An 18,529-nucleotide genomic window follows, 5' to 3' on the forward strand; every position below is an offset into this window, starting at 1 on the left:
ATAGGGCTGGGGGTGCTACTTTAGACATATGATGAGGGAAGGCTCACAGGGCAGATGGCCTGGAGAGGTGAAGGAGTGAGCCTTGCAGACAGCTGGAGACTGGGTGTCCCAGAGGGAGAGAAAGAACTGTAGGTACAGGTGCAAGGCCCTGTGGTTGAAGGGACTTGATATCTATGAACAGCAAGGAGGTTAGTGACACTGCAGATGTAATGCGGGGAGGAGAGTAGAGTAGAGCAGAGGTGGCTGGGTCCAGGGCCAAGGCCCCACAGGGTTCCAGAGGTCCTGATCAGGACTTCCAGTTGTATTCAGTTATCACAGGAAGCCCCTGAGGGGATGGAGCAGGACAGTGAGGGGTCAAATACATTACTCTGGCTATGAGAATAGACTGGACTTGGGAAGGTGGGCACTGCTGCTGCCCTATGCCTTGGCCTCTGCATGAGAAAAGCCGTGCACCAGAGGGAGGATGCAGGCTTTACCACAAGGGCTATTTCTCTGCCTGCTCTTAGGCTTTGGAGTTTAAGCTGCATTAGAGATTCACTCCAACCTCACTTCCAGGACACTGACTCCACCAGCCACCCCTGCTGGAGGCTAGAGCACAAGAGGTCTGACCTCTGGGGAGATGAGGTATGCCTCAAGCTCTCCATGGCCAGCCAGAAAGGGAGAGGAAACCTGAAGCTCTTCCTTTCCATGGACCTCGAACTAAGACACGTTCTCAAAGGGTAACAGCCATCTTCATGCCTCCCTTGACCTCCCCTGGTCTAGAGCAGCAGATCCAGGCCTGTCCAGCCACAATCTCTGCTAGTCTCACCACTCAAACTGCTGCTCACCCACAGGCCCTCAAACACCTCTGTGCATACCTGTTCAAACCCTTGGAGTGAGAAAGCCTGCAGGAACTGAGGCAGCCCCACAGACAACCATCTTGTGTCTTGAAAGATGAGGAAAGTAAATCACATTTTTAGATCAAGTGCAGAACTAGAGCTACACAGCTGCACCTGTACTGTACCACACACACTCCTTTGTCTGCCTTGTCTTTTCTCCAATCTTCCTCTGTCCTCTCCCTCCTTGGTGCTTCATAGACACCAAGTGCTTAGGGTGGCCAGCAGGACTGAGAACTGAAAATGTTATAGACTTGGTCTTTCAAAAGCAGAGAAGTAAATACAGTCAGCCTTGAATAACATGGGTTTGAACTATGTGAGTCCACTTATACATCGATTTTTTTCAGTAAATACGTCCTGGAGTACTACATGATCCTCATTTGGTTGGAACCGCCAGTGCAGAGGGCCCGATTATAAAGTTATACACAGATTTTCAAATGCGCAGAGTCAGCACCCCTAATCCCCATGTGTTCAAGAGTCAACTGTACTTGCATAAAGCCTTTCATCAAACATTACTCCTACCTTGATGATGAAGCCATGATATACTGTGAACATGAGGTTGTCTTTACTTGCAGAGTCTAAGAATCTGTAAGACAACAGAAGTCAGATTTAAGAAATCATATCTTAATTAGCAAAGGAATACGACCTTCTCTACCATTTAAGGGAAAAAAATCTCAAGATTCACTATCAACCAGAGGGAAATAGATCAAGTACACACAGGAAATGATGTGTAGTTGACTGGCTAGTCAGAGGGAAAAAGAATAAGCTCCCCCATCTCACACCTCACAACAAAATACATTCTAGAGCAGGGTTTCCCATAGTCAGAACTATTGGCATTTTGTTTCTTGTGGGGGGCTGTCCTATGTATTATGTGATGTTTAACAGCATCCCAGGCCTCCATCTACTAGATACCAATAGAACAACTACCCCACTAGTTGTGAAAAACAAAAAGGTTTCTAGACAAATGTCCTCTGGTGGGGAGAGTAGGAGGTAAAATCTCCCCTGGTTGAAGACTACTGTCCTACATCAGCACTGCCAATAGAACTTGCCACAATGATAGAAATGTTTTATATCAGTGCTGTCCAATATGGTAGCCATGAGGCACATATGGGTATTAAGCACTGGATATATGGCTAGTGTGACTGAGAAATTGAATTTTTAATTTTATGTAATTTTAAGTAATTCAAATTTTAATACTCACATGTGGATGGTGGCTACTATATTAGGTAGTGAAGTCCTAGATGTATTAAGTATTAGTTGCAAAAAAGCAAAACTTTTAAAGTATATTAATGACCAAAGAGGGAAACCTTTCTTATAGAAAACACAGAAACTTAAAGGAGGATGGATAATTTTAACTACATCAAACTTCCAACAAATCTGTAGTAGGCAGAAGGCCCAAAGGACCCCAAATAGGTTGAACTCAAATAGGGTTACACCAAGACACATTATAATGAAATTGTCAAAAGTCTAAGACAAAGAAAGAATTTGGAAAGCAGCAAGAGAAAGAGAAATTACATACAGGGGAATCCCTATAAGACTAGTATCAGATTTTTCAACAGAAACTTTTCAGACCAGGAGAGAATGGGATGATATATTGAAAATGTAGAAAGAAAAAACTATCAACTAAGAATGTTATTCTCGGCAAGCTGTCCTTCAAAATTGAAGAAGACATAAAGACTTTAACAAGCAAACAAAAGCTGAGGGTGTTCATACCACAAGACCTGCTTTAAAAAAAATGCTAAAAGGAATTCTTCAAGTAGAAGTAAAAGGGCACTAATTACATCATAAAATCATATGAAGATAGTGTAAAACTCATTGGTAATGGTAACTATAAAGTCAATCAGGTAATAGGGGTGTATAATTCACTAACAACTCTAGATTTAAAGTTAAAAGCTAATGCATATATGTAGAATCTAGAAAAATGGTACCGATGAACTGGTTTGCAAGGCAGAAATAGAGACACAGATGTAGAGAAAAAAATGTATGGACACCAAGGGGGGAAAGCGGGGGCAGGGGGGTGGGGGAGTGGGATGAATTGGGAGATTGGGATTGACATATATACACTAATATGTATAAAGTAGATAACTAATAAGAACCTGCTGTATAGCACAGGGAACTCTACTTCGTTTTACTGTACAGTAGAAACTAACACAACATTGTAAAACAACTATACCCCAATTTTTAAAAAAAGGGAAAAAAAACATTTTAAAACAACTATAACTACAATAATCTGTTATTAGATAAATACTATAAAAAGAATGTAAACTGTAGCATCGATAATCTAAAGTGTGAGGGGGAGGAGAAGTAAAAGAGTAAAGTTTAGAAATGTTATAGAAGTTAATAAGGTGTTACCAGTTTAAAATAGGGTGTTATCATTTCAAGATTATTTTATGTAAACCTCATGGCAAACACAAAAGAAAAACTCATTGTAGTTACACAAAAGAATATGATAAAGAAGTCAAGACATAATGATACAATAATTCATCAAATCATAAAAGAACACAACAGGAATAGAAGAAACAAAGGATTTATAAAACAGAAAATGATGGACAAAATGAAAACAGTTAGTCCTTACCTATCAATAATTACTTTAAATGTAAATTCATTAAATTATCTAACCAAAAGCCACGGAATGGCTTAATGGATAAAAAAATAAGATCCAATGATATGCTACTGACAAGATACTCACTTGACCTTTAAATATACATATAGGCTGAGTGTAAAAGGATGGAAAAAGATATTTCAAGCAAATAGTAACCAAAAAAAAAGCAGGGGTAGCTATACTTATGTCAGTCGAAATTAACTTTACTAAAATGGAAACAAGAAAATAAGATAATTACCTAATGAAAAACAACAATCCATCAAAAGATATAACAATTGTAAATATTTAAGCACTAAATATTTGAGCACCTAAATATATAAACCAAGTACTAAGAGAAGAAAAAGGAGAAATAAACAATGATAAGATAATAGTGGGGGCCTTTAATACCCCACTCTCAACAATGGTAGATCATTCAGACAAAGAATCAGTAAGGAAACATCAGACTTGAATGCCATTATAGACCAAATGCACATAAAAGAGATATACAGAACATTCTATTCAACAACAGAAAAATATACATTCTTCTTAAGCACACATAGAACATTTACTGGGATGTTACATGTTAGGCCACAAAAAAAGTCTTAGCAAATTCAACAAGACCAAAATCATACTACGTATCTTTCCTGAACACAGTGCTATAAAGCTAGAAATCAGTAACAGGAGGAAAACTGAAAAACTCAAGAATGCATAAAAATAATTCTCCTGAACAACCAATGTAGCAACGAAGAATTAAAAGGAAAATAAAAAAGTATCTTGAAACAAACAAAAATGGAAACACAATATACGAAAACAGTGGATGTTAGCAAAAGCAGTTCTAAGAGTGAAGTTTATAGCCATAAACACATACAGAAAGAAAAGAGAACTATCTCTAATAAACAACCCAACTTTACACCTCAAGGAACTAGAAAAAAGAACAAACTAAGCTTAAAGTTAGCAGAAGGAAGGAAACAATAAAGATTAAGAGCAGAAATAACTAAAGGAGAGAATAAAAAAATGAGAAAAGATTAACAAAACTAAGAGTTTGTTCTTTGAAAAGATAAACAAAATTGACAAACCTTTAGCTAAACTATCCAAGAAAAAAAAAAAAAAAACCAAACCAACAAAATTATAAATCAAAGAGAAGACATTACAACTGATACCACAGAAATACAAAGGATCTGTGCACCTGAAACTATCACATTGTTAATCAGCTATACTCCAGTATAAAATAAAAAGTTAAAAAAAAATACAAAGGATCATAGAGGGCAGTAGGAACATTTATCTGCGAACACACTGGACAATGTAGAAGAAATGGATAATTCTTAGAAACAAAAAACATACCAAGGCTGAATCAAGAAAAAAGAGAAAAAGTGAACGAACCAGTTACTAGTAAGGAGACTGAATCAGTACCCAAAACCTCCCAACAAAGAAAAGCCCAGGACCAGAGGGATTCAAGGTGAATTTTACCAAACATTTAAAGAATTAATGCCAATCCTTCCCAAACTCTTCCAAAATATCAAAGAGAAGGGAACACCCCTAAACTCACTTACAAGGTCAGTATTACCATGATACCACAGCCAGAATAAGGACATTACAAGGAAGGAAAACTACAGACAAATATCCTTGATGAATACAGATGCAAAAATTCTAAATAATATACTATCACATCAAATTCAACAGTACGTTAAATGATCAAATGGGGTTTATCACAGGAATGCAAGGATTCTTCAATATATGCAAATCAATCAATGTGATATGCCATATTAACAAATTGAAGGATAAAAACCATAGGATCATCTCAATAGATGCAGAAAAAGCTTTTGACAAAATTCAACAGCCATTTATGATAAAAACTCTCCAGAAAGTAGACTAGAGGGAACCTACCTCAACATAATACAGGCCATATATGAAAACCTACAGCCAACATCATTCTCAATGGTGAAAAACAGAAACCATTTCCTCTAAGATCAAGAACAACACAAGGTTGCCCACTCTCACCACTATTATTCAACACAGTTTTGGAAGTTTTAGCCACAGCAATCAGAGAAGAAAAATAAATAAAAGGAATCCCAATCAGAAAAGAAGAAGCAAAACTGTCACTGTTTGCAGATGACATGATACTATACATAGAGAATCCTAAAGATGCTACCAGAAAACTACTAGAGCTAATCAATGAATTTGGTAAAGTAGCAGGATACAAAACTAATGCACAGAAATCTCTTGCATTCCTATACACTAATGATGAAAAATCTGAAAGTGAAATTAAGGAAACACTCCCATTTACCACTGCAACAAAAAGAATAAAATACCTAGTAATAAACCTACCTATGGAGACAAAAGACCTGTATGCAGAAAACTATAAGACACTGATGAAAGAAATTAGAGACGATACAAACAGATGGAGAGATATACCATGTTCTTGGATTGAAAGAATCAACAGTGTGAAAATGACTATACTACCCAAAGCAATCTACAGATTCAATGCAATCCCTATCAAACTACCAATGGCATTTTTCACAGAACTAGAACAAAACATTTCACAATTTTTATGGAAACACAGAAGACCCCGAATAGCCAAAGCAATCTTGAGAAAGTAAAACAGAGCTGGAGGAATCAGGCTCCGATTTCAGACTATACTACAAAGCTACAGTACTCAAGACAGTACGGTACTGGCACAAAAACAGAAATATAGATCAATGGAACAGGATAGAAAGCCCAGAGATAAACCCACACACATATGGTCACCTTATCTTTGATAAAGGAGGCAAGCATATACAATGGAGAAAAGACAGCCTCTTCAATAAGTGGTGGTGGGAAAACTGGACAGCTACATGTAAAAGAATGAAATTAGAACACTCCCTAACACCATATAGAAAAACAAATTGAAAATGGATAAAAGACCTAAATGGAAGGCCAGACACTATAAAACTCTTAAAGGAAAACATAGGCAGAACACTCTCTGACAGAAATCACAGCAAGATCCTTTTTGACCCACCTCCTAGAGAAATGGAAATAAAAACAAAAATAAACAAACGGGACTTAATGAAACTTAAAAGCTTTTGCACAGCAAAGGAGACCATAAACAAGATAAAAAGACAACCCTCAGAATGGGAGAAAATATTTGTAAATGAAGCAACTGACAAAGGATTAATCTCCAAAATATACAAGCAGCTCATGCTGCTCAATATCAAAAAAACAAACAACCCAATCCAAAAATGGGCAGAAGACCTAAATAGACATTTCTCCAAAGAAGATATACAGATTGCCAACAAACACATGAAAGGGTGCTCAACATCACTAATCATTAGAGAAATGCAAATCAAAACTACAATGAGGTATCACCTCACACCGGTCAGAAAGGCCATCATCAAAAAATCTACAAACAATAAATGCTGGAGAGGGTGTGGAGAAAAGAGAACTCTCTTGCACTGTTGGTGAGAATGTGAACTGATACAGCCACTATGGAGAACAGTACGGAGGTTCCTTAAAAAACTAAAAACAGAACTACCATATGACCCAGCAATCCCACTACTGGGCATATACCCTGAGAAAACCATAATTCAAAAAGAGACATGTACCACAACGTTCACTGCAGCACTATTTACAATAGGCAGGACATGGAAGCAACCTAAGTGTCCACTGACAGATGAATGGATAAAGAAGATGTGGCACATATATACAATGGAATACTACTCAGCCATAAAAAGGAACAAAATTGAATTATTTGTAGTGAGGTGGATGGACCTAGAGTGTCTCACAGAGAGTGAAATAAGTCAGAAAGAGAAAAACAAATACCATATGCTAACACATATACATGGAATCTAAAAAAAAAAAAAAAATGGTTCTCATGAACCTAGGGGCAGGACAGGAATAAAGATGCAGACATAGAGAATGGACTTGAGGACATGGGGAGGGGGATGGGTAAGTTGGGACAAAGTGAAAGAGTAGCATTGACATATATACACTACCAAATGTAAAATAGATAGGTAGTGGGAAGCAGCAGCATAGCACAGGGAGATCAGCTCGGTGCTTTGTGAACACCTAGCGGGATGGGACAGGGAGGGTGGGAGGGAGATGCAAGAGGGAGGGGATATGGGGATAAATATATACATATAGCTGATTCACTTTGTTATACAGCAGATACTAACACACCAGTGTAAAGAAATTATATTCCAATAAAGATGTTCAAAAAAAAAATCATACACCATGATTAAGTGGGAGTCATCTCTGGGATGCACGGGTGGTATTGATAAAACATTTGCAAACCAACGTGATACACAACATCATTAATAGAATGAACGATAAAAATCATAGGAACATCTCAACAGATACAGTAAAGCACTTGACAAAACACCATATCCTTTTAAGATAAAACTCTCAACAACTTAGGTATAGAAGGAACATACCTCAACATAACAGAGGTCACAGATGACAAGCACACGGCTAACATCATATTCAGTGGTGAAAGACTGAAAGCTTGTCCTCTAAGATCAGGAACAAGACAAGGATACCTACTCTCACCCCTCCTATTCAACATAGTACTAGAAGTCCTACCAGAGCAATAAATTAAGAAAATGAAATAAAAGGCATCAGAATTGGAAAGGAAGAAGAAAAACTGTCTCTATTTACAGATGACACGATTTTACATACAGAAAACCCTAAAAACTTCGCAAAAAAACTGTTAGATCTAATTAATGAATTCAGTAAAGTTGCAGGATATAAAATCAACATTAAAAAATCAGTAGCATTACTGTACTTTAAAACTGAATTCTCTTAAGAATTGGAGAATGGGACTTCCCTGGTGGTCCAGTGGCTAACACTCCATACTCCCAATGCAGGAGGCCCAGGTTTGATCCCTAGTCAGGGAACTAGATTCCATATGCTGCAACTAAGAGTTCTCATGCCGCAACTAAGGATCCTGTATGCCGAAACTAAAGATTCCAAGTGCCGCAACTAAAGATTCCGCATGCTGCAACTAAAGACCCCGCATGCCGCAACTAAGACCTAGTGTAGCCAAAAAATAAATAAATATTTTTAAAAAAGGGAATTGGAGAATATTACCCCACTACAATAGCATTAAACAATAAAATATATAGGAATAAATTGAACCAAAGAAGTAAAAAAAAAAAAATCCCTATACTGGAAACTACAAATCATTGATGAAAGAAACTGAAGACAAAAATATCCCACGATTATGGATTGGAAGAATTAATATTACAATGTTGTCTATACTACCCAAAGCCACCTACAGATCCAATGCAATCCCTATCAAGATTTAATGGCATTTTTTATAGAAGTAGAAAAAACAATCCATAAGATTTGAAAGCTTGTTCCATAAACAAGCTTTATAAAAGCGTGTTCCATAAAATTTGTATGGTACCACAAAAGACCTCAAATAGTCAAAGCAATCCTAAAAAGAAGAGCAAAGCAGGAGGCATTACACTTCCTCATTTCAAACAATATTATAAGGTTATAGTAATCAAAGGGATCAAGATAGCAACGTGAGAGGACATGGAGCTCACTGCCCACCACAAACAAATCAAAAATATATCTACATGTAAACAATTTTCACTGAAAACTGAGTGGAAACTGGCAGAAGGACTGCTGTACAAACAAGGAGGTAGGAAAGATATATACGTGATCAGGTATGAAGGGAAGAAAAGATGGGGTCAGGACCTGGTGCTCCTGGAAGGGGACTCAGAGGAAATGGAAGATTATAAGGGCAGATACCTGCCCTGGGAAGTGAGCAATTCAAGCCACAGATTAGGTGCCCCAGTCCTGGAGTGCTACATGGAGGAGATTAGATATTTTTCCAAAGAAAATATTGAATGGCCAACAGGTACATGAAAAGGTGCTCAACATCACTAATCGTCAGACTTCCCTGGTGGCGCAGTGGTTAAGAATCCGGCTGCCAATGCAGGGGACACAGGTTCGAGCCCTGGTCCGGGAAGATCCCACATGCCGTGGAGCAACTAAGCCCTGTACGCCACAACTACTGAGCCTGCACTCTAGAGCCCGCAAGCCACAACTACTGAGCTTGCATGCCACAACTACTGAAGCCTGTGCGCCTAGAGCCCATGCTCCGGAACAAGAGAAGCCACCGCAATGAGAAGCCCATGCACTGCAATGAAGATCCAACGCAGCCAAAAATAAATAAATAAATAAATAAATTTATCTTTAAAAAATCACTAATCGTCAAGGAAATGCAAATCAAACCCACAATGAGATATCACCTCACTCCTGTTAGAATGGCTGTCATCAAAAAGACACATCAAGCATGTGGAAAAAAGGGAACCCTTGTGCACTATTGGTGGGAATGCAAACTAGAGCAGCCACTACGGAAAACAATATGGAGGTTCCTCAAAAAAGTAAAAATAAAGCTACCATACAGTCCAGCAATTCCACTTCTGGGTATACATCCAAAGGAAATGAAGTCACTATTTGAAGAAATATCTGCATCCCCACGTTCACTGAAACATTATTTACAATAGCCAAGATGTGTCCACTGAAGAAAATGTGGTACATATATATAATGGAATGTTATTCAGCCATAAAAAAGAAGGAAATCCTATCATTTGTGACAGCATGGATGCACTTGAGGGCATTACGCTAAGTGAAATAGGTTAGACAGAAAAAGACAAATATCGTATGATCCCACTTATATGTAGAATCTAAAAAAACAAACAAATGAACTCACATAAAAAGAATCAGATTTGTGGTCACCAGAGGTGGTGGGTTTAAGAAGAGGGAATTGGTTGATGGTGGTGAAAAGGTCAAGTGTCCAGGTATAAAATAAATGAGGAAGTCTCAGTTTATAACTGGGGAAATATGTACATGATGACCACAGTTAACACTGCTGTATAGTACCTTTGGAAGTTGCTAAGAGATTAAATCCTAAAAGTTGTCATCACAAGGAAAAAGAATTTCTTCTTCGTAACTATATGAGATAGATGTTAACTTACTATAGTAATTTACAATATAAGTATGACAAAAGTCATTATGTGGTACAGTTTAAACTTATATAGTGTTGTATGTCAATTATTATCTCAATAAAACTGAAAAAAAATTAAAAAGCCAACTTCAAAACAATAGGAACGTTTCGTGGAGTTCTTACTCACCCTTGACCTACCCCCTTTCCAGTGCTGCAACAATCTTAGTCTTGAGTAGCCAGAAGCCCAATTCCCAGTTTTCCCCTCAAACTAAAGGGAGAAAGAGCAAACCTGATTGCAAATTATTGTGTATTTCTGCTCTAACGTGTCTTAAGGATACCTAAAACACTGGTGTGGCAGAAAAAGCTGTGAGGCAGAATACAAATCCACAGACGTCTGGAGCAACAGACCGTGGGTAAAGATACATTAAAGACCATTTAAGGCTATTTGGAAATACAGGACATTCAAAAGCTTCCACATATATGGAGGAATTTAAGAAAGCCACATGCAAGCCCAAGACACACGCTCAGAAAACTCCTGAGAAGACCTTAAACTTTTACCTCAGGCTAATCCCAAGATTAAGAGTATCCTAACTAAATGATGAAGAAGTGTCCCAGCAAAGAGCAAATATGTAAAGACGGGGAGAGGTAGATGGTCTTTTTTGGAGTTTTTTCAGTGTTTTTTTGTTTGTTTCAGCTCCTGAGATTCATGGAATTCTCTGTCAAAAGATTAGCTGAACAAAAGCTATAGGAACAGAGTCTTCAGTGACCACACATGACAATATACAGTCTTTGCAGAAATAGTTTGGAAAAGTCCCAAAACAAACGAACTACAATGGCCTTCAAAAAATTTTAAAAAGCAAACCCTGGGGAAGGCAAGGAGTCTAATTTCCAGAGTTACCACATCATAATAGAAAAACATTCAATTTTTAGCAAAAAAATCACAAGGCACAAAAAGAAACAAGAAAATGTGGCTCATTTAAAGTTGATAGAACCAACTCTGAGGAAACCTAGACATCAGACTTACTAGACAAAGACTTTAAAATAATCATCTTAAATATGCTGCAAGTAAATAGAAAACATGGACAAAGAACTAAAGGAAATCAGGCAAACAATATATAAACAAAGCTGAAATGAAAAATTCACTAGAGGAGTTCAACACCAGAGTTGTGAAGGGAGAAAAAAAGGACTGAACACAGGACTATTAAAAATATCAACTCTTACAAACAGAAAAATATATATATATGAAGAAAAGTGAACAGAGCCTAAGAGACTTGTGGGTCACCATCAAGTCAGTCAACACACATATTTTTAGAATCTCAAAAGGAAAAGAGAAAGAAAAGGGCACAGACATTACTTGAAAAAACAACAGCCATAAGTTTCCCAAATTTGAGGGAAGACACAGATCTACAACTCTTGAAGTAGAATAAACTAAAGAGACCCACACCAACACACATCATAATCAAATTGGCCAAAGCCAAAGCAAGAATCTTGAAATCAGGAAGAGAGAAACAATTCATAGTATAAAGGATCTGCAATAAGATCATCAGTCATTTTCTCGTCAGAAACCTTAGAGGCCAAAAGGTAGTAAGATGATATATTTAAAGTGCTAAAAGAAAAAAAATTGCGAACCACGATTTCTATATTCAGCAATACTGTACTTCAAAAATGAGGGAGAAATTAAGATATTCCCAGACAAACAAAAGTTGAAGGAATTTATTACCACTAGACCCACAATACCAGAAATGCTAAGGAGAGTCCTTAATGTTGAAAGGACAGGATGCTGGACAGTAACTCAGTCATACTTGAGAAAAGATAAAGTTACCAGTAAGGGTAAATATATAAACCAATATTTAAAAAAAAAAAACATTGTTGTCATTTTAGTTTGTAACTCCACTTCTTATTTTCTACAGAATTTAAAAGATGAATGCATAAAAAACAATTATAGGGGCTTCCCTGGTGGCGCAGTGGTTGGGAGTCTGCCTGCCAGTACAGGGGACACGGGTTCGAGCCCTGGTCTGGGAGGATCCCACATGCCGCGGAGCGGCTGGTCCCGTGAGCCACAGTTACTGAGCCTGCGCGTCTGGAGCCTGTGCTCCACAACAAGAGAGCCCGCAATAGTGAGAGGCCCGCGCACCGCGATGAAGAGTGGTCCCCACTTGCCGCAACTAGAGAAAGCCCTCGCACAGAAACGAAGACTCAACACAGCCTAAATAAATAAATAAATATTAAAAAAAAAAACAATTATAAATTAAAGATGTAATTTTTGACATCAGTAATATAAGGGGGGAAGAACTTTGTAAGGGAGAAGTTTATGTATGCAACTGAAGCAAAGTTGCTATCAACTGAAATTAGTTACATTAGGATATTCTATATAATCCCATGGTAACTGCAAAAAAAAAATCTAAAGAATATGCATGAAAGGAGATTAAAAGGAAATCAAAACATGTCACTGCAAAAAATCAACTAAACACAAAAAAGGTAGGCAGTAATGGAGGAAAATGAGAGACAAAAGAGCTATAAGATAGATAGATAGACAGACACAAAACAAATAGCAATGTGACAAAATAAGTCTCCCTTTTTCAGTAATTATTTTTAAAGTAAATAGATTAAACTATCTAATCAAAAGGCAGATATGGGGGAGGTGATATCAACAGATGATGGACTAGGAAGCTCTAGGTCCTCATTCCCCACAGAAATGCAAGTTAACATCAATATATGGGCCAGAATACCTTTATGAGAACACTACTAAATTGGAAAAACCCAGTTTTCCTCCTCCTGGGTAGGAAAAAACCCAGTCTTTCCCTCCTTTGTTTCTCTCTTGTGTGTCTTCTTTACCACTCGCACAGAACATTTCACTTCTGACACTTCTAGTGACCAAATTCGGGGTGGGGGGGTCCGCACAAGTAACTCTCTGAAACACCAGCTGGGTGTCCAACAATTCTGACACTAACTACTGGAGACAGTGTCAGATCCCACAGGTTAAGGGCTCAGTACCACAAAACTGCTCCCCACATCAGATGCCAATTACAAGTAGTAGGTCCCCAGGTTACCCACAACTTCTGTTTGACTTGGCTACAAATCAGGGGTTCCCATGATCCCTTCCTTGGGTTCAATGAATTTGCTAGAGCAGCTCACAGAACTCAGGGAAATGCTTTATGTTTACCAGTTTATTAAAGGATATGATAAAGGATATAGATGAACAGCCAGATGAAGAGATGCACAGGCCAAGGTATGGGGAAAGGGTGCAGAGCTTCCATGCCCTCTTCAGGCATGCCACTCTCACAGCACCTCCATGTGTTCACCAATCTGGAAGCTCTCTGAATCCCGTACTTTTGAGATTTTTATGGGGGCTTCATCATGTAGGCATGATTTATCATTAATCCCGTTTTCAGCTCTCTCCCTTCTCAAGAGAATGGGGAGTGGGTGGGGCTGAAAATTCCAAGCTTCCAATCATGGCTTGGTCTTTCTGGTGACCAGCCCTCATCCAGGAGCCATCCAGGCACCCAACCAGAGTCACCTCATTAGAACAAAGGACACTCCTATCACGCAGGAAATTACAAGGGTTTCAGAAGCCCTGTGCCAGGAACCCAGGTCAAAAACCAAATATTAGGACAAAAGATGCTCCTAGTGCTCTTATCACATAGGAAATTACAAGGATTTCAGGAGCTCTGTTCCAGGAACTGGGGCAGAGATCAATATATATTTTCTATTATCTCATAGCCCACCCCCTGGGCTCTGGCCACAGACCCCTTACAGCAAAATGATACCCAAGTCAAAAGATACTGGCACGTTACTAGAACCCCATGCAATCATTAATAATCATTCCAGTTCATCATTTTGTTGTATGAGGATGTCTCCCAGGGTTAGGCCACTCCGGTTTGCAGTCTTTCATTCGATCATATCAGGTTCCAAAAGGAGTGGTTTCAGCAAACAGATGGCTTCACTCTTTCAGACATCTGACATAACTGAGCTAAGAAACAATGTCATCTCTTGCTCTGAGCTCTTTTGAGGTACTAATGTAATACTGAATTTACCTTTTTACATAACACATTTATTCACTACTTACCCTTAGCTACTGTTCCTCCTTCTCTTCATTTATACCCAAACTCTTCCATTTTTGGAAGGTTCATTAGATTCAACCATTGTGCTGGTCTAGGTTGCAGAAAGCAGTATTAGCCTAGCAAGTGCCTTCCCTCAGTCCACTCCCATTTAGAGAGGGTGAGGTTATGCAGGTACAGAACTAGTGGGCTATCTTTACCACCAAGCAATATAGCTACATTCAGTCTTGTCAGATGGGATGAAGGCACATTCTGCCCCATCAGGCCCTTAGGAATTAAAAATATAGTTATAGTTTCTTGCCTAGGAATCATTCTTGTTTTGGGGCACTTGTATTTGCAGCCCTGGTCACATGACCACTGCCATCAGGTAGGAAAAACAAAAAGTTGAGGTGATGTGAGGAAGAAAAAGAAAAAAAAAGAGAGAGAAAAAAAAACTATAGTTATTATACCAACATCCTTCTCCTTTGGCAAGAAGGTAAGTCATATCAGCATCCTTTGTCACCCCTACTTCCCTAGATCCACCAGAAAAATAGAGGAATCTATCCAGTGGGGACACTCTTCTAGTCCCACTCACGTTTTTTATGAGTAGACACTCATGAAGGTGTGTAAAGTCAGCCTTTCATGCCTTTATTTTCCTCCATTTTAGACAACCAATGCTTCAAATGCCCATTCCAATTCTCTATCAAACTAGTAGTCAGAGGAGAATATTTCTGTGCCCATTGTTGGACACTACCGATTGTAAAATGTGTTCCTTGGTGTAAAGAAATGACAGTCAGCAACCCAAATTGGTGCAGTATCTTCTGTTCCAGTTCTTTCACAGTATTCTGAGCATTTTCATCTACCATTGGGCAGGCATAGCCCTGGTCCAGAGTCAGTGTCTATTCCCAGTGTCAGGACCCATTTGTAGACCCCCATGGCTACCAGCATTGTCTCACATGCCAGCCATGATCAGAGCCTTCCCACCAGGGAATCTACCATATAGCCATGTGCAATCTCTGTCTCTCTCGTTGACAGAGAGAACTTCTCTTACTGGCATTTTGTGCATGAGAGTACAAGAAGACTATGAGGAAATTCAACCCATCTTTACTTTACTGCAGTGACCCCTATGTCCATACATTTCATGGACCCAGGTGGCCATCTCAAGGGAGCACACAGGAGTATCTGCTTGCTAATTCCAATCACTTACTAAACCTGGAAAAGAGTTCTTCTGATGGGCACTGACATGTCCTACTTTAATGCACCCCTCAAATTTCCACAAGCCTGTGCCCCACAAGGGCATCCCTTTAGTGGGCCAGGTTTCCATTGTCCTCCTGCCTGACCATATGGCCAGTCTATTGGCCAGCATCCATGAATCAATAAAAACCCAAACATAGGGGCTTACACCATTGTTCAATTCTTCCATCACTGTTAGGAAAACAGCATGCACGTCAGCCCGCCAAGCTGATTTGTTTTACCTTCTTCAATCAGAGTGGTGGCCTTCCAAATAGGATGTTGTCCATTCACCTTCTAAATGCCATCCACAAACCAAGCAACTCTTTGTTGGTCAGTTGAGAGTTCTTTATAGGGCACTGTCCAAGTGACAAAAGAATCCAGCAACTCCTCACACAGTTATAGAGTCAGTCCTAGAGAAAAAGAAGCCCCCTACTCGTGAGTATCTCCTTCCACTCCCCAGGCAGCATCATCCTGTATAAACCATTTCTATTTTATTATGAAATCCTTCCAGGCACTGCCATCCCCATTAGAGTGATTCTCTGACATCATCCTACACATTGAGTATTTCAGGTTTTAAGATAATTTTATGTCCTTCAGTCATAGGGGTAGCTTCAATTAATAATGTCAAATGGCAAGACAGTAAATGCCGCTCAAATGGAAATTGTCTAGTAGAATTCCCAGTAGTGATCGCTGGGAGGCACTCACAGGCTTTTGTCATAAACCGCAGTCTAGGCTCCACACGGGCTATCACACAGAGAATTTGTCCCTACCAGCAATCCAACTTCTATTCCATACTCCTTACTGGTTCCAATTTATCATGTCCGATTAATATTGCTCAAAGGGTAGAGTTACATGCCTTCTGTTTACAATATTAGGTAGGGGAAATATCCCCCAGATACAACGTCCATCCCCACAGTACAATCAGAAAAAAGAGACGCAACCACTTCACATAAAGCCTGTTCAAACAACAATTCTACAAACTTCAATCTTAATTCTATCAACCCTAACTGTGGCCTCCGTTAGCATCACATCAACAGGTTTTGTCTTACAATATTAAGTAGGGGAAGTGTTCCCCAGCCAAACACAATATTGATTCCCGTAAAACATTCAGGTAAAGAAGACACAATTTCTTTACATAAAACTTGTTTAAACATTTCAACTTTCACAATCTTATTAACTCTTACACTTTTTTTTTTGGCTGTGCCACGCGGCTTGTGGGGATCGTAGTTCCCTGACCAGGGACTGAACCCAGGCCCTTGGCAGTGAAAGCACAATGTCCTAACCACTTGACTGCCAGGGAATTCCCAACTCACACTTTTATACTCTCTAAATCTAACTGTAGCCTGTGTCAGGGCTTCACCAATAGGTCTTGGTACCACAGTTCGTAGGACTCCTGTATCAACCCCCTGACCATTTTACCCACTCACGTGCAAAAGGCTTTGGGTCCCTAGTAAGGGTTGAGCCAAGGTACCCTGGCCCTTTTGTCAACTGTCAACTTGATTAATCTGCCTGACCATTGCCCCAAGTGACTGCTGGCGAGGGTTCTCATTGTAGTCTCTGCCTTCTGGCTTTTTACTTCTCCAAACTGGGATAAATAGAGCAGACTTGTCTGGGACCCCTACATGCTGGGGGACCAGCAGGAGATCCCTTTGGCTAACACCCAGTCTTTGGTATTGCTGTATTAAAACCTTTGTTTTAACCCCATCAATGTCCATTTTATTTATCCCACTTGTTTTTGTTTTTTTTTAATTAACATCTTTATTGGAGTATAATTGCTTTACAATGGTGTGTTAGTTTCTGCTTTATAACAAAGTGAATCAGCTATACATATACACATATCCCCGTATCTCTTCCCTCTTGCGTCTCCCTCCCTCCCACCCTCCCTATCCCACTCCTCTAGGTGGTCTTCATCCCACTTCTTAACAACCATCTAAAGATTTCCACCCTGCTGAGACAAGTCCTGTGACTCTCCCCTTTCTGTTTCACCTTTCTTTCACCCCATCAATATTTGCTTAATTCACCTTATTCCTTAATAACCATATAAAAATCTCCACCCTGCTAAGACCAGTCTCTTGATTCTTTCCCCTGATTTTTCTTGTTCTCTTGTCCCAGGAACGGGGGTCAGAGACCAATGGAAAACCAAAGCCAACAGAAAACCAAGAAGGGATTCCATTGAAAAGAGTACGAAAAGTTCATGGCATTTTGCACACACATGCTTCTCCCCCACCTCAGTGTAGTTAGGTGCAACCAGGAGAAAACCTAGTTCTGGTTTGCCTGGGGTCTGCCTGAGGGACAAATTTCTGTCTCACCAGACTTGGAGCACTGACAGGTATGTTGGCATAGTTTGGAAGACACTGAAAATGTAGGCAGGTGCCACAGCACAGTAGCTGCAGAGATTCTGCAGTTCAGCAGGCAGATGTCTGGGAGAGCAAGAAATTACAAGCTCCTGAGAAGAAATAAGGACAAGCAGTGTAGAGAAATTGAGACAGTTAAAAAGTACATACACAAGTCCAGAGAAGATACATCACTAGAAAAGGATGGGGAGGTCCCAAACTTCCAGGTGGGCTGATTGGTGAAGGTATTCTGCTAAACGAAGCCAGTCCATTAAGACCCGGACAGGAAATTGTTTTGTCAAATGGCCAAATCTCAGCAACAGATTACAAAGTATACAAAGAAACAAGGAAACATGGCCCAATCAAAGGAACAAAATAAAACTCCAGACTGGACCCTAAAGAAAAACAGATTGCTGAATTTCTTAATGAAAAATTCAAAACTACTTCTTAAAGATATTCAATTAGCTATAAGAAAACACAGATATACAACTAAACAAAATCAGGAAATGCATGAACAAAATGAGAATATCAACAAAGAG

At 39.2% G+C, this 18,529-nt stretch overlaps 1 protein-coding gene across 5 annotated transcripts in view; it reads right to left on the reverse strand.

Moving 5' to 3' along the window:
• The window catches only part of PGBD2 (piggyBac transposable element derived 2), a 29,376-nt gene that overhangs the window by 2,801 nt on the left and 8,046 nt on the right, over positions 1–18,529 (reverse strand). For 3 of the 5 annotated variants that reach the window (XM_059919704.1, XM_059919702.1, XM_059919701.1), the window contains exon 2: positions 1,398–1,461. In XM_059919704.1, the coding sequence (XP_059775687.1) occupies positions 1,398–1,414 (17 nt within the window). In that variant the 5' untranslated portion in view covers positions 1,415–1,461. Of the gene's footprint in view, positions 1–1,397; positions 1,462–15,899; positions 16,068–18,529 lie in introns of all 5 variants that reach the window. The other 2 variants (XM_059919705.1, XM_059919703.1) reach the window with 1 other exon arrangement.

Source organism: Balaenoptera ricei, chromosome 3 (assembly GCF_028023285.1).
Source record: "Balaenoptera ricei isolate mBalRic1 chromosome 3, mBalRic1.hap2, whole genome shotgun sequence".
NCBI lineage: Eukaryota > Metazoa > Chordata > Mammalia > Artiodactyla > Balaenopteridae > Balaenoptera > Balaenoptera ricei.